This window comes from Haemaphysalis longicornis, unplaced genomic scaffold (genome assembly GCF_048455015.1).
Source record: "Haemaphysalis longicornis isolate Haplotype H1 unplaced genomic scaffold, Haemaphysalis longicornis Haplotype H1 scaffold_1, whole genome shotgun sequence".
NCBI lineage: Eukaryota > Metazoa > Arthropoda > Arachnida > Ixodida > Ixodidae > Haemaphysalis > Haemaphysalis longicornis.
This window is the reverse complement of record NW_027526203.1, coordinates 98,909,490-98,926,005: the sequence shown is the minus strand read 5'-3', so window position 1 is coordinate 98,926,005 and position 16,516 is coordinate 98,909,490. Positions and strand designations below refer to the sequence as shown.

Sequence of the window (16,516 nt, the reverse complement as noted above, 5' to 3'; positions counted from 1 at the left end):
AGCAACTTGGAGATCTGGAAACTGTTCTACGACATCCACTTGACTGATTGATGGCTTCTCCTCCGGAGCCCTCGAAAGAGTGTCTGTAGTTGCCAGTTGTTTGCCCGGAACGTAGACCACGCGGAATTAGTAGCGCATAAGTTAGATGCGAAATCGTTGAATGCGCGGGGGCATCGTGTCCAAGTCTGCGTTCCCCAGCAATGTTACCAGGAGCTGGTGGTCGGTTTCTACCGTGAAGTTCATGCCACGAACATACTGGTCAAAACGGTGCACTGCCCATGCTACAGCTAGCGCCTCTTTTTCTGTTTGGCTGTAGCACTGTTCCGCTTCTGTTAGTGACCGGGACGCAAATTCTACAGCACGTTGCTCTCCCGATGGCTGTTCCTGCAGAAGAACAGTTCCCAGACCGAATGAGCTTGCGTCGCAAGATACGATGGTAGTGCGAGCAGGATGGTACTTCGCAACGCACAGGTCTGAGGTGAGCATTGCCTTTACCTGGTTAAAGGCAGCCTCCTGAGGCGGTCCCCATTGCCACGCATTTCGCTCGCCTAACAAGGCGCGAATAGGGGCTGTTACCTGCGAAAGATTGGGCAGGAAGCGACTGATATGATTGGCCATGCCGAGAAAGCGCCTGACACCGGCAACGTCGTTTGGTGCTTCCAAGTTGCGCAGTGCTTCGAATTTTCCGGGACTTGGCGAAATACCGTTGCCGTCTATGGCAACACCCAGAAACTCCACTCGGGTTTGACCAAAGCAGCATTTTGCCTTGTTGAGCTTCACGCCGGCTTTCCTCAGCAGTTCAAGAACCTCAGCAAGTCGCTTGTCATGCTCTTCACGCTCTTTTCCGAAGACGAGGATGTCATCTATCATGTTGACGACATTTTGCTGTCCCTCCAAAATACGAGCCATTTCACGCTGAAAATACTCTGGTGCCGAAGTCAGTCCGAAAGGAAGACAGCAGTAGCAGTTGCGTCCGAATGGTGTGACAAATGTGGTATACTCTTGGCATTCTTGAGACAACCGCACTTGGTGAAACCCTGCTGTGGGGTCGAGTTTTGAGAACACTTTTGCGTCTCCAAGTTGCCCGAGTACCCATTCGACCGTTGGAAGCACGTGCCTTTTGCGGAGAACCTCTTTGTTAAGCTTCGTTAGGTCTACGCATATTCGGTATCCGCCCGATGCCTTCGGTACTGGGACAAGTCCGGCACACCGTGGTGTCGGCTTCGTAATGCGCCTTATAACGCCTTGCCTTTCCATCTGGTCCAGCTCCTGCTTTACCGTGTTGTACAGAGGGATGGGAATTCTGCGAGGTACACTGAGAGCGAATGGTTTTGCATTTGGCTTGAGTCGAATCGTGTACTCCTCCCCTACTGTACCTAGCCCTTCAAAGATATCCTGGCCCGGGGCTGAGTCACTTGCAGAGCCAGCTTGTTTTTCACCTCGCTCGGCGGCATCGATGAACTTAACGACACCCAATGCGAGGATAGCAGGGTAGCCCAGAATAGGAGTAGTCTGTGCAGGCATGACGTACACTGGCTGCACGCAGCTGCGGCCCTTCCACTCCAAAGTAGCTGTGAATTGGCCAGATACCTTCAAGGGATGGTTCCCTGGACCAGTGAAATGACCCTCCGGTTTTTCGAGTTGCGAAGGTACCCCGGGAAAAGTGCTTGGAACAACAGTAACTTCTGCTCCCGAGTCAACCTTGAACTTGAGCGGTACATCGTTCACTTGAACACGAACAAACTTGGCTTTCGCCTTGCGACTGGTGTTCACGGCATGCATCTCGATAGCGTGCGACTGCCTGCTTTGTGAACGTTGTTTAGCTAAGCAAACAGCTTCAAAATGTCCTTTCTTTTTGCAAAACTTGCAAACGGCTCTTTTGGCGGGGCAAAATTCTTGTGGATGCGCATCTCGTCCGCAGAAATGACACGATCGGTGCGCGGCGGCGGGGGGCGTTTCCCTTGATCCTTGCGCTTGATTACATGACTGCCTTGGCGCTGGCCTGTATTTTGCTGCATCAACGGAGATTGGTGCCGATAACTGGGTTTCGTGTTCCCGTTTTTCTCGTTCCGCATCTTCGTGCAGTCGCGCATGCATGAGCGCTTTGTCAAGCGATAAGTCGGGTGTGCGGCATAGCTGCTCCGATAACCTGCTGTCCAACAAACCAACGATAAATCGATCCCGAACGAGCCTGTCCTCGACGGACGCTGAGCCGTAGTTGCATTTCTTTACCATGTTTCGCAATGCGGAATAAAAAGCATCCACGCTTTCATCTGCTTGCTGCGTCCGCTTGTGAAAACGATAACTTTCAGGGTGCACGAAATACGAAGTGAACTTGCTTTTCACAACTCTGTATGCCTGAATTTCTTCGGCAGATAAGTTCAAAGATGCTGGAACGCGTCGAGCCTGAGTACCCTTGCAGTAAAGAAGTGTTCGTACCCGGACCTCGTCTGTAGCTTGGTGCAGTCCTGTAGCGAAGCCATAGTCCTCGAACTGCTCAGTCCAGGTAGGCCACGCACTTGGGTCGGCGGAGTCGAAGCTCGGTGGCGGATGTAGTCCAGGTATCCCAGCAAATGCGGCCTCCGACTTGCTTGCCATCGCACGAAACTAGCAGCGGCAGTGAGTGGCGACCGTACTCGGCTATCCCACTTCTGACACCATGTAGGGGAATGTGTGCTGATGGCTGCGATAGCCGCGCAAGCACCAGTGACTGGAGCCTGGAGCAGTGCTAGCAGAACGAATGACGCACACCTTTATTGGTCACAACAATATATGGCATGAATGGCATTTAGTGCCCTCTACAGTCGTGACCTGCTGAGGGTCGGTTGCCCCATCAGTGCCTCCTCTTGCACATCAGCGGGCTTTCCTTCTTGCCGGAGTTCAGCTCCTGAGGCTTTGAGCTTGCATCCACTCATGGAGAGCGTCCCTGGCTTTCTCAGTGTTGCATTTTTGACCACTCCCAGCAGTCCTGGTCCTGTTTTGTGGTTTGTGTAGTTCATCGATGGTGGCTTCCATTTCTTGGTCTATAACCAAGTCTTCTCAGAGCGCGACTGCGAAACTTGACTGACGAAAAAACGCACTTGCCCTTGTTGAGTCTGCACCAGCTTCTTCCCCTAGAGCACCCGTGACAGTGTTCCAATCTCCTTTCAAGATTCTTCTTATGTGTTCTCAAAAATCTTGTGCTGCTGTGTCTATCCGAAATGAAAGACTCTCAACCAGTGCCTTCCCCAGCGAGGGCCATATAGCCTGTATGCCTATATGCCTATAGCCCGGCTCAACTGCTCATGGGACGCTCTCTGCGAACTCGTGTGCCAGCCACGGCTCAAAGCCTTGTTCCAGATTGGCCCCAGGTGAAAGAATTAAATGACAGAGATGCCGCCCAGAGACGAAGACAACAGAGAGACTACAATAACTGACACGCAGCGCATGACCTTTGTGCTCTCGACGATGGAGAGGAAGTATGGGTGCGTGACACGAGGTCAAAGGCGACAGTCCTAAGACCAGCTCAGGCCCCGCTTCAGGTCCCGGTCCAGACGCCCAGTGGCGTACTAGTGCGAAATCGTAGACATCTTGTGCCCTGCAGCAATCCTCAGTCAGCCCCCTCAGTTGACATGGAAAGCCCCAACCCTGCGGCCCCGACATCTGCAATCCAAGTGCCGTCTCCCGGGCCACAGCTGGCAGCTGTTGAGGGTGGCCGAGCGGGTACGCCGAGGGACCGCCCCGGCAGAGCACGCAGCCCTGAGAGACACGTACAGACACGATGCTACCAGCAGGAACATAACCCGCCCCGGCGGGGAGCTTGCTTTATTAGAGCGCCTCGAGTCCACTGATGATGATGGTCGCCGTGGCGCCATCTAGTCGAGACGCGACACACTACATCCCCCCTTCAGAAGTCCCGCTTCAGAAGCCCTCACAAGTCCAGCCTCCTTGGCTGGCGAATGGTTCGACCGAACCGTGACACCTGCGCAGTGGGCTCCCGCACAGTTGGTGGTGTCGCACCCTGTGACGCAGACGGGGACGCTTGCTCACTCCTGGTGGCCACTGCTGGTGAGGGAGAAGTAGGAACAAGGTGACTGCGGTTGCGCTGCAGCACTCCTTTGGGTGTCTCTACCACATACGAGCGCGGACGCTGCGCTGGGCTCAAGACGACAGCTGGACTCTTGATATCTCGGACCCAAACATGTTCACCTGGCTGAAGCAGACGAAGTTCACGAGCAGCGTGTCTTCTGTTGAAGTCCTTCGCCTGTCTTTGCCTGTTAGCGCGATCCCGCTGGTCCACTTGTACCGAAGATGGCCAACCTGGCTTCAGCTGGTTTGTCGATTTGGGTATGCGAGTTTGCAGGCGTCTGCCCATTAACAGCTGTGCAGGGCTATGTCCATTGACGCCCGGTGTGTCTCGGTAGGCCAGCAGGGCCAGGTACGGGTCTTCCGACTTGCCTAGGAGGTCTTTGACAGTGCGGACCATTCGCTCCACCTCCCCATTTGACTGCGGGAACCGAGGACTGCTCGTGACGTGATGGAAGCCGTAGGCCAGTGCAAAGTCCCCGAATTCCCTGGCCGCAAACTGAGGACCATTGTCTGTGCGCAGTAACTTGGGGATACCATGGCGGGCGAAAACGCTCTTGATTGCTGTGATTACTGCTGCTGCTGATGTTGACCCAAGGCTGATGACCTCAGGGAATCTGGACCTGTAGTCAACCAGAAGAATGTAGTCCCTGCCATTCAGGTGGAAGAGGTCGGCGCCCACCTCCTCCCAAGGAAGACTTGGTGTGACTGTAGCCATCATGGGTTCTGGACGTTAGACCCGAGTCTCAGCACACTTGGGGCAGCTGGAGACGGTGTTCTCAATTTGGCTGTTGATGTCAGGCCACCATACCGACTCTCGTGCCACTGCCTTGCAGCGGTTGATCCCTTGATGGTCTTCATGGAGCAGTTCCAGCATGTACCGCTGAAGAGAGGTGGGGATGACAATGCGAGTGTTCTTCAGGAGCAAACCATCACACACAGTGAGGTCTCCCCTGTGCTGCCAATACTTTTTCAGATGAAGTGGCAACCGAGACTGTCTGGGCCAACCCTTAGTACAGTACTCCACGAGAAGGTCACACTCGCCGTCAGATGCTTGGGCTTGGCGCAGGTCGTCCCACCGTGTGGAGACAAGACCTGGAAGGGAGCGGACGAGTTCTTGCACGTAGAGTTCGACCTGGTCGGCCTGCTGCAACGAAGGAGCATCCACAGGAGCTCGAGAGAGCGTATCAGCTGTAGCCAAGAGTTTGCCGGGTACATAGAGTACCTTGTACTGGTAGCTCATGAGCTTCAGACGGAAGCGCTGGATTCTAGGTGGCAAGAGGTCGATTTCCATGTTGCCTAAAAGTGCAACGAGGGGCTGATGGTCGGTCTCCAGGATGAAGTCCAGACCACGGACATACTGGTCGAACCTCTGCACAGCCCAGCTGGCTGCCAATGCTTCTTTTTCGGTTTGGCTGTATCTTGTTTCTGCCGACGTGAGAGACCTTGAAGCGAAGGAAACTGCTCGACGCTCTCCGGATGGTTGCTCTTGCAGAAGCACGGCCCCCAGGCCAAAGGAGCTTGCATCTGCTGAAACCGTTGTCTTGTACAGGGTGTTGTAAGCTGCAACGCACCGTTCAGAGCACAGCAGTTCTTTTAGCTTCCCGAAAGCAGACTGCTGCGATGGGCCCCATGTCCATTCAGAGTTCTTCTGAAGCAGGGCACGAATAGGTGCGGTGACGTCTGAAACATTCGGCAAGAAACGTCCCACATGATTCACGAGTCCCAGTAGACGACGAACGCCAGAGAGGTCTTCGGGAGCAGGCAGACGCTTGATGGCTGCCACCTTGTCAGGGTCGGGTGAAATACCGTGGGCACTCACTACGACTCCTAGAAACTTGACACTGTTGGTGCCGAAGGAACATTTGTCTCGGTTGAGCGTGATGCCTGCCTTGGAGAGCCGTGCGAGGACCTGCTGGAGGCGCTGGTCATGCTCTTTACGAGTCTTGCCAAAGACAAGGATGTCGTCAATCATGTTCACTACGCCGGTCTGGCCTTCTAGTATCCGAGACATTTGCTTCTGGAAATACTCGGGTGCCGATGTGATGCCGAATGGCAGCCGCAGAAAGCAATAGCGACCAAACGGGGTAATGAACGTTGTGTACAGCTGTGACTGTGGAGACAGCATGACTTGATGAAAACTTGACTTAGCATCAAGCTTAGAAAAAAACTTGGCCTCTCCAAGCAAGCCTAGGCATTGTTCCACCGTCGGTAGCATGTGGCGTTCGCGAAGGACGGCTTTGTTAAGCTGAGAGAGATCTACGCAGATCCTGTAATCACCATCACCTTTTGGCACAGCTACCAGTCCAGCACACCACTCTGTCGGAGCATCGACGCGGCGGATCACTCCTTCCGATTCCATCTTGTCCAGTTTTTTCTTGATGGGCTCATGGAGAGGTAAAGGAAGACGTCTCGGGGCACTTAGTGAGAAGGGCGTCGCCCCGGGTTTCAAACGGATTGTGTAGGCGTCAGGCAATGTCCCCAGTCCCTCGAAAAGGCCAGGGTCTAAGAGCAGCTCTCCGGACGACTCCTGTGAGCCTGAGACATGGTCAAGGAACTTGCATACCCCCAGGGCCTAAATTGCAGGGAAGCCTAACAAGGGAACTGTTTTGGATTCCAGAACATACAGTTTGTGCTCCACGGACTTGCCTTTCCACGTGAGTGTGGCTTGGTATGTACCCAGGACAGGCAACGTGTGATTACCGGGACCTTTGAGCTCGCCTTCTGGAACTTGAAGTTTTGGCGGAACTCCGGAAAATGAGCTTGGTACGACCGAAACTTCGGCTCCCGAGTCCACCTTGAACGACAGTGGGGAGCCATTCACGAGTACTTCGATGAACTTGGCGTTGGGGCGGTTCTCTGCCACCGCGTGAAGCTCAACGGAGCTTGCTGAAGACCGAGTGCGCTTGGAGTTGCATCTTCTTTTCTTCATGCAGACAGTTTCGAAATGCCCTTTCTTGCTGCAGAAATTGCAAGTTGCTTGTTGAGCCGGACAGTCTGCACGCTCGTGCGAAGAACGTCCGCAGAAAAAGCACCCTCTCTGGTTGGGCCTGTCTGGTGACCCAGGCTTTCCTTTCGCGTTACGAACATGCGCGGCGGCGTCGACGGCAAGCGGTGACGAGTCGGCCGAGTCGCGGGCCCGGCGCTCGTTTTCTGCGTCTTCGTGTTGACGGACATGCGTAAGTGCCTCTTGCAAGGTGAGCTTCGGACTTCGGCACAGTTTATCCGAGAGGTTACGGTCGAGCAAACCGACCACGAAGCGGTCGCGGACGAGCCTTTCCTCGACTTCCGGCGACGCGTAGTTGCAGCGCTTTACCATCGAGCGGAGAGCCGTGTAGAAGGCATCGGCAGTTTCGCCCGGTTCTTGAGCACGGCGGTGAAAGCAGGCCGTTTCGTACAGCTCGTTGGGCGGATGAATGAAATGGTCGGTAAACGCTTTTTTGACGGCGGCAACGTCTTTGAGCTCGGAGTCACCCAGCGGCGTGGTTGCGAGTACGACGCGGGCTTGCGGACCCATACAGTAGAGCATAGAACGCACCTGAACCTCCGGCGGTGCTGTGTAGTGGCCCGTGGCGAAAGTGTAATCCTCATATTGGAGCAGCCACGTAGTCCAAGAGCCGGGGTTGTCGAAGTCGAAGGGCGGTGGTGGGCGTAGCTGAGTCAGCTGCGGCGCGGCGGCGGCGGCGATGGCAGGGGTAGTCATGGCGGGGGCAGCGGCGGTTGTCTCGTGACGGGCGTACGGGGTTGAACTGGTTGAACCGTTGAACTACGGACGAGCATTGAACCGAAGAACTAAAGCCACTTCTGACACCATGTTGAGGGTGGCCGAGCGGGTACGCCGAGGGACCGCCCCGGCAGAGCACGCAGCCTTGAGAGACACGTACAGACACGATGCTACCAGCAGGAACATAACCCGCCCCGGCGGGGAGCTTGCTTTATTAGAGCGCCTCGAGTCCACTGATGATGATGGTCGCCGTGGCGCCATCTAGTCGAGACGCGACACACTACAGCAGCAACTGGTAACACTTCAGACCCTCCAGCTCCTGCACCTGTTGCAGGATCGCCAGGCCAGCGTTACACACGATACGGCCAGTGTGCGGTGCCACCTCAAAGACTGGATTTGTGAGACTGCTGCAGGGACTGTTTCTTGGTGGTGCTGTTTTGTAGCACTTGTTTTTGAGAGCTCCGGAAGGAGGGATGTAGAGGACTGATGATTGGAGTAATTGGGAGGTGGCGCCCCCATTCTGTATGAAGGCCTTGGGGTGCTTTTTGCATTTTGTGAACTGCGCATTGGTCGTTCATTCTTCGCGGGCATCACGCCCACATTCGACCCGGCTAGCAGCGTCCGTGCTACCCGGGCGCGTCTCTACATTTATCACAAAAGCTGACAGAAGCTAACTAGTTCTGACAACCAGCGTTTTAAAAGTACCCGCTACTTTTTCGCCATTTGTGAGCTATACTTACTGGCTCAAGCTCGGTATGAATGCTAACCAGTTAGCTGACATGCCGAATTGCTTCAGTATCTCTGCTCGTATCGCGCGGGGGCTTAGCACCGAGCTTCTTTTCTTCTCTGTTCGGAACTGCATACAACAGTGCGCATTGCATTATGCGTAGTGCACACCACACTACTGTATAGTGCACTGCGCTCCTGAAAACTACATCCAAATAGTCGAAAGCAGCTTGCGCCTTGCTCTAGAACACACTTAAAACGCGGAGTGCTGCTTGAACAATGATGATTGGCGCTAGGTGCTTCAGAAGGCAGCAATACGGTTCAGATCACCTTAACTATTTGAATTGCATGAACAGCTGCTCCTTTCACAGGTTCGGACTACCTAGTTGAGAGTATTTCCGAAACAACCGTGGCTGGGCACGCTGCTTCGAGAAGTGCTTCCGTGTCACAGCTCCTCGGCACTTGCCCCTCCCTCTCTCCAACATGTGAACACTTGCGACCCCTTAACTGGCTGTCCAGCTGTTAATTGCGACACGCAGATACGACATGCAGGTGGCAGACTTCCGTCGATGCCGCCGTCAGTAAGATAGCGAGAGGTGTGGATGTGAGCACATGCAGCAAATTTAATGTGAATTAAGTTTTTTTTTTTCAATTGAATTTAATTTTTCAAATACGCGAGCGGAATATGACGGAATATAGGTCATTATCCGGCTTGACACTTTATTCTAGAAAAATTTTATTTTCACAAACCAGGTTATCAGAACATGTTGCTCAGCAATGCATCTGGCGTTATCCGCTGACGTGGCATCGACAAGATTACACGACCGTACAGTGACAGCGAACATTGGGCATTAGTAACGACACCGGTTAAAACAAAGATAGAGTTCGGAATTCTTTGTTGCCTAATCACGCTGGCAGCGCCTTTCCATATTCACTGCAAGGCTACAGCCGCAAATTTCTTGAGTGGAAATGTATGCATCATTGGCGCACGCCTATAGATTGCGGACGACCTTCGTTAAGGTTGTTTGTGTGCAGAAGAAGCATAAATTGTTAATCACGTGGCAGGGTAGCGAGCTAGGTAAAAAAGGGCGATTTTCGCGCTTCATCGCGGTACCGTAAGCCGAATAAACCTAGAGTGCATGTTGTAGGGTGCGATATTACTCTAGCTCGTTTCTTGTTTGGTTTTTTGAGAAATCGTTGTCGAACTATTGCATCTTAGATTTGCTTGGTTAGATCGATATTTGTCAGCTTGCCTTGATTACTTTTGACTAAACGTTTCCTGATAAAGAGTAAGCGATTGTCACATATGTGGCGGTGGGCGATTACCCCACCGCTCATTGCAGCAGCGCCCCAAGATTTGGTTTCCGCGCGCGTCTCGATAGCGCACGCAGTTTGACATGTTAGAAGGCAGATGTCGCGGCGGAAGGAAACAAGCCGCTGGGTACAGCGAGCAAAGGGAGAGCAACATACAAACAGTACAAAGGCACAACGGCGAGAGCGTTGTGACAGAGGAAGAGAGCAAAGTGAAAGCTGTGCGGCCGGTGGTGCGGGGACATTATCGGCCCGTGCCAATGATTTTTTTGGGGCCACAGTCGGCACTCCTCTTTATCTTACTCCGTGATTACATCTCATCCAGTAGGGATCATTTACTTGAAGTAAAAGAAATCTCATGCAAAACAAATCTGTTTAAAATGTCCTTTTTCCCGAGGTCCATATCGGACTGCAATAACCTAACTCGCTGCAAGGTGCCTTTTACGTCGAGTGAAACTTTCGTCGCATGCCTGCAGATGAGGTGATTCATTTCAATATTGTATGCTGTCTTTGTTCGCCGTTGTGCAACAGTTTGTGTTTCTTCGATTGTTGCTGTTTGATTTTGTTTTGTACAAACCTGTACGCAGTGTGTTTTTGTTGTTGTTGTTATTGTTGTCGCCCCCCCCCCTTGTAATGCCAGCATTCGTGCTGCGGGCGGGTATCCTGATAAATAAATAAAATAGAAATAAACTAAGGGTTGTTGGGGTCCAAAGCGCTATGATATGAAAAATCAGGGACATTCAGGGCAGGTCCCTTAAACGTAAGGCAGTGTGTTGACCGGGGCTGCTGCTGGACAGACCTTGGCTATTGCACTCTGCTGTCTCGAAACAAAGGGCATGACTCCACAAAGATGCGAGTCTCGTGTCAGGCAAGCCCGACGGCCGTGCTAGGCAGTGTCAGCCGGCAAAGGGCCGTACTAGCTGCTTCTATGTTTACGTGTTTCCTTTTCCATTGTTTACCCAAGCATTCTTACTGCTATCACAAGAATGCACACTAGATTCAAGTGCAAATAGCTCCTTCTACACGCTTATAAGACCTGTTTAACTTGTGTTGGATTTCGTCGGCCTCGGCTGTCAGCACTACGTCGTAAGTTCAGTGTGGGGCAGAGGTCGGCAAACTCACTCATGAGTCCACTCGCTCAGACTCATTTGGACTCAAACTCACGCGTGAGTTTGAGTTTGAGTGGGCGCGAGGCTAGTGTGGCATGGTGAGTTTGAACTTGAGTGAGTTTGAGCCGAGTGATCACGACTGAGTTTGAGTCCGATTGAGTTTGAGTCCATTTTGAGTTCTGAGTACATTTTGAGTTTGAGTCCATTTTGAGTTCTGAGTACATTTTGAGTTTGAGTCCATTTTGAATTCTGAGTACATTTTGAGTTTGAGTCCATTTTGAGTTCTGAGTACAATTTGAGTTTGAGTCCATTTTGAGTTCTGAGTACATTTTGAGTTTGAGTCCATTTTGAGTTCTGAGTACACTTTGAGTTTGAGTCCATTTTGAGTTCTGAGTACATTTTGAGTTTGAGTCCATTTTGAGTTTGAGTTCATTTTGAGTTCTGAGTACAATTTGAGTTTGAGCTCATTTTGAGTTCTGAGTCCATTTTGAGTTTGAGTCCATTTTGAGTTCTGAGTACATTTTGAGTTTGAGTCCATATTGAGTTCTGAGTACATTTTGAGTTTGAGTACATATGAGTAGCCTAGCAGGCAGCTATGGTTGGCTGTTAAGTTTCATGCGTCACTGTGGGCTCGGAATTCAAGTTACCTGCGGGCATGGCACCAATCGCGATCTGCATGATCGGTTGGGAGGGAGGTGGTGTCTGATTTTTTTTAGTTTCTTGTTGAATTTTTATGGCCATAAGCACTTGCTGTATACCTAATTTTCGCGGCTGGGCGCGTGAGTGATAATTGACTGGTGAGGTCATAAAAAAGGGTTGTCTTAACTTTTCCTCCTGACGGATCCACTAAGAGCGTGGGAAAGGGTGGTGGGAAAGCACACGGCGGCGCTGGCGTGCTGGTTGTTCGCCTGCTACTGTTAACGGCTTGATATACTAGGGGTCACAAAGGAAGAGGTGAGAGCCGGGGGGAAATGGGGGCGGGGGCTGTCCTTTCTACTGTTTCAAATGAATTAGCTGAATTGACTGGGCAGCGCCCCTTAAGACAGAATAATGACCACATTAGATTGGGTAAAAAGTGAAACTGATGAGGCTAAGGCGTGTAAGGTATCAAATGAAAGGTCTGGATTAACGGAATCACGCGGGGTAAATAAAAAAAATGCTTCCTGATTGTAGTCATCAGGCAGTCATAATGAGTCATAGATTGGGTTAAAATTCAAAATGACGCTGCGAGGGCATGTGGGGAATCAAATTCAAGGTCTCGATGTGGGGAATCATTCGGGACGAACATGAGATATGGATATATCATGACGTAGTCATGGTAAATCAAAGATTCGGTTAAAATTCAGGTTCATGACGCTAGGGCGTATCAAATTAAAGGTCTCGATGAGGGTAATCACGTGCTTCCTGATTATTATCATGACATAGTCAAAATGGGTCATTAATTAGGTTAAAATTCACAATGATGCCACTGGGTGTCCGGGGTATCAAATTGAAGGTTCCGATAAGGAAAATCACGGACAAAAATGTGGTAGGGCTATATCATGAGATAGTCATGGTTAGTCATTGATTGGTTTAACGTTCAAATTGATTCCGCTAGGATGTGATGGGTATCAAATCAATGGTCTTGATGAGCCGAATCACGTGGGAGAAATACAAAAATGCTTCCTGGTTATAACCATTAGATTGTCATGGCGAGTCTTATATTGGGGTAAAATTCGAAGTGACCCCGCCAGGGAATGTAGGGTATCAAATTTACGGTCTTGAAGAGGGGAATCACGTGGTACAAATATAAAAAAGGCTTCGTAGTTCGAATCATGAGATGGTCATTATGAGTCATAGATGGGGTTAAATTCAAGGTGAGGCCGCTGAAGCATGTGGGGCGTCAAATTGAAGGTTCCAGTTAGGGGAATCATGTCGGACACCTAAATAATGCGTCCTGGTTACAGTCATGAGTCATGGTTAGTTTGACTGGTATGAATTCCATATGACCCTGCTAGGGTGTGTGGGGTATCAAATTAAAGGTCTCGTCGAGGGGGTCACGTGGAACAAATATGAAAATGCTTTCTGGTTATAATTATGAGGATATCGCAAAAGGTACACACTCTCACACTCACACTCTCACTCACACTCACACTCACACTCACGCTCACACTCTCACTCTCACTCACACTCTCACTCACACTCTCACTCTCACTCACACTCTCACTCACACTCTCACTCACACTCACACTCACGCTCTCACTCACACTCTCACTCACACTCTCACTCTCTCTCACTCTCACTCACTCTCACTCCCACTCCCACTCTCACTCACACTCTCACTCTCACTCAGTCACACTCACACTCTCACTCTCACTCACACTCTCACTCACACTCTCACTCACACTCACACTCTCACTCTCACACTCTCAATCTCACACTCTCAAACTCTCACTCTCTGACTGTCTCAATCTCTGTGAGGCCATGTGAGTTCTGAATTCATTTTGAGTTCTCAGCCCATTTTGAGTTCTGAGTTCATTTTGAGTTTTGAGTACATTTTGAGTTTTGAGTTTGAGTCCATTTTGAGTTTTGAGTACATTTTGAGTTTTGAGTACATTTTGAGTTTGAGTACATTTTGAGGTTTGAGTACATTTTGAGTATTGAGTTCACTTTGAGTTTGAGTACATTTTCAGTTTTGAGTCCATTTTGAGTTTTGAGTTCATTTTGAGTTTGAGTACATTTTGAGTTTTGAGTCCATTTTGAGTTTGAGTTCACTTTGAGTTTGAGTACATTTTGAGTTTTGAGTCCATTTTGAGTTTTGAGTCCATTTTGAGTTTTGAGTTCATTTTGAGTTTGAGTACATTTTGAGTTTTGAGTCCATTTTGAGTTTGAGTACACTTTGAATTTGAGTACATTTTGAGTTTTGAGTACATTTTGAGTTTTGAGTCCAAATTGAGTTTGAGTACATTTTGAGTTTGAGTACATTTTGAGTTTGAGTACATTTTGAGTTCTGAGTACATTTTGAGTTTTGAGTCCGAGTGAGTTCTGAGTTTTGAGCTCAATGTGAGTTTGAGTTTGAGTGAGCGCAGATGTGCTGCTCAGCATTGAGTCTGAGTTTGAGTGAGTGGTGATTCGAAAAAAAAAATTGTGAGTGAGTTTGAGTGAGCCGCGCCAACTTTGCCGAGGTATGGTGTGGGGAAATAGCTGGTGAGTCGCACGCCCATTCTCTGTTTTCCTCACTCTACAGCTGAAATTAATTGAGTGAAGCTTGTGTCAAAAGTAGTGTCAGTGTTGTTCTAAAGAACCATGCAATGGTTCGAATGAACCAAGCTTGCATTTTGTCATCATGGCCCCCTGTACATCCGCAAGTGGTCTGTCTTAATTCCCCCATGTCCTTTTTCTTCCAGTTTGCTGAAGGCCCCATATCAGAAGCGCAAGACCATGGTGGCGAACACCACCTTCTGCCTGAATGCTATCAAGCGTCTGGTGGAGGTTCTGAATTACGAGGCAGGTGCTTTCTTTTTAGTGTGTTGTTTTAGCTGTTTAGGTATGTGGGAACATTGGCTGGCCAGCAGTTGCCAACCCAGTAGAAATTTGCCTTTCATTGTTGCATGTTGAAAACTGTGTGCACAGTGTTTGGAAAAACTGTTTGCCAAAAGGGCGCAGCAGTTGGCCGGCCTTGCTTGTGACCTTATGATCCCTTTTGCCGACTGCACAGCCTTGCTCTGGGACGGGCGGGAAACCTTCAGGCCTGGACAAGGCTCAGATTGTTCTAGTGTGCTCTGTGAGTGTACGTTTATTCGAGCACACGCACAGAAAGACAGACGAGCACCCAGCTGGATCGAGGCGCTGAATGAATCTTCACCATCTTGCGCTCTTGTCTCCTGCTCTGTGACCCTAGTGTCCAAGCGTTCTCTGTCTCTCTTGATAGTGGTACGAACAAATGCTGGCACCTCTGGTGCTGGCATTCTCCTTGTTGTCATTGTGCCGTACTTGGCATGGTTGTATTCAGTTGAAAGTGTCTCTCCCCCCATTTCTCCACATGTGCTCGTAAAAATCCAGCACTTTGCGAGCTTTTCTTGTTTAACAGATGAGAATTCTGGTTTTCCTGCAAAGCGAGCGTGCTGAGTAGGCCTAAATTTTCTACGATATGGGCTCAAACGAGGTGTGTGGGCATGTGTCAGGTACATTTGATCCACTTCAATTTCGGCTTCTAAGATGCGTTTTGTGGAAAACTTAACGAATTTTCAGAAAAGTTTGTTTGAACTTCGTTTAAACTTGTGTAGACCTACTGCGGTTTTCATAGAATGGGGTCCCAAGTTTTGCTGCAAGTGCACAAAATAAAAACCGGAAATAGAAATTCTTTAACATATTTAGTAAGACTGCATTTGGGGTATACAGTATACATCATACCAAAGTTGAAGGACCCGCCGCAGTGGCTCAGTGGCTAAGGCGTTGTGCTGCTGATGGAGGCGAAAAGCAAAAACGCCCTTGTGTACGAGATTTCGGCACACGTTAAAGATCCCCAGGTGGTCAAAATTAATCCGGAGCCCTCCACTCATCGCCTGCGTTGCGTCGGCACGTTAAACCCTACAATCAAATCATCAACAAAGTTGAAGGGGAGGTCGTAATTACTTCGTTATAACCATTACTTCGTTATAGCCAATGTTTATTTCTACGGACAATTTACGTTTAAGAGAGCATGTGCTCACCACCGAAACTCACAGCAGCCCGCGAAAACAAGAAAAACAAGTGAAAAGAAAAACCAGCAAAGAATCTTCACTGTATGCATGGCAAACGGCTCATCCATGATCATTGGACTGCACATCGCAGAGAAAAAGTCCTCTATGAATTTTTGCCGTGTCTTCTTCGGGCGAGTGATGGCAGCCGCTATTTCGGGTCTGCCCTCGCCATCATCATGAGCGCCAAAGAAGCAGGGCAGCAGGTCTGCCGCATCTCAGTAGAGTGGCTGGAGCAACGTCCAGGCATCCTTGCTGGGAGCCCTGGAGACTCGCACCCTCGCCCGTGCTGCCAGGCACTTGCAGCCATTGTGGCACCTGGCTAGCGCGGGTTTTGAATTGCTACCGCATCCGAGATGCGATGGGACCCGTTGCGCGCTGTAAGACATTGACCTGACAGGTACCAAAATGGTCCGCAAATACTCGTAGTAAAAAAAGGCTTCATTATGCCATTGCAAGGAAATTTTAGCTTTGTTAAAACAAAGTCATATGGGAATTTCAAGGGGAATTACGATTGCTTCGTTATATCTTGTTTCGTTAAAACGAGGTTTTACTGTGTACAGTCTACACAGTTACAATGGACCCTCTTAATACGGAAAAAAAAAAAAAACGTCCGCTGTAGCCGAGGTGTGCAGTATACGACCGGGGGGGGAGGGGGGGGGGGGGCTTTAACGCAAAAGTGGGTAATTTGACGGATAGTGCATGTACATACCATAAACACTTTGTTTTTTCTGCACGCCTGCAGCACCTCTGCACAGTGCTCGTGCGAGGCCAAAGAATCGCCTAAACACCCTTTCCAAAGCTTAGCACTGGCACTTGGAAAAGGCCTAGCGCATGCGGTCAAGTGTGTAAAGACACATGAT

General features: G+C 50.1%; 1 protein-coding gene across 10 annotated transcripts in view; it reads left to right on the top strand.

Moving 5' to 3' along the window:
- Positions 1-16,516, top strand: part of LOC144178386 (uncharacterized) — a 201,449-nt gene that overhangs the window by 141,236 nt on the left and 43,697 nt on the right. For all 10 annotated transcript variants that reach the window (XM_077706261.1, XM_077706244.1, XM_077706236.1 and 7 more), the window contains one exon: positions 14,322-14,421. In XM_077706261.1, coding sequence (XP_077562387.1) covers positions 14,322-14,421 — 100 coding nt within the window. The remainder of the gene's footprint in view (positions 1-14,321; positions 14,422-16,516) is intronic.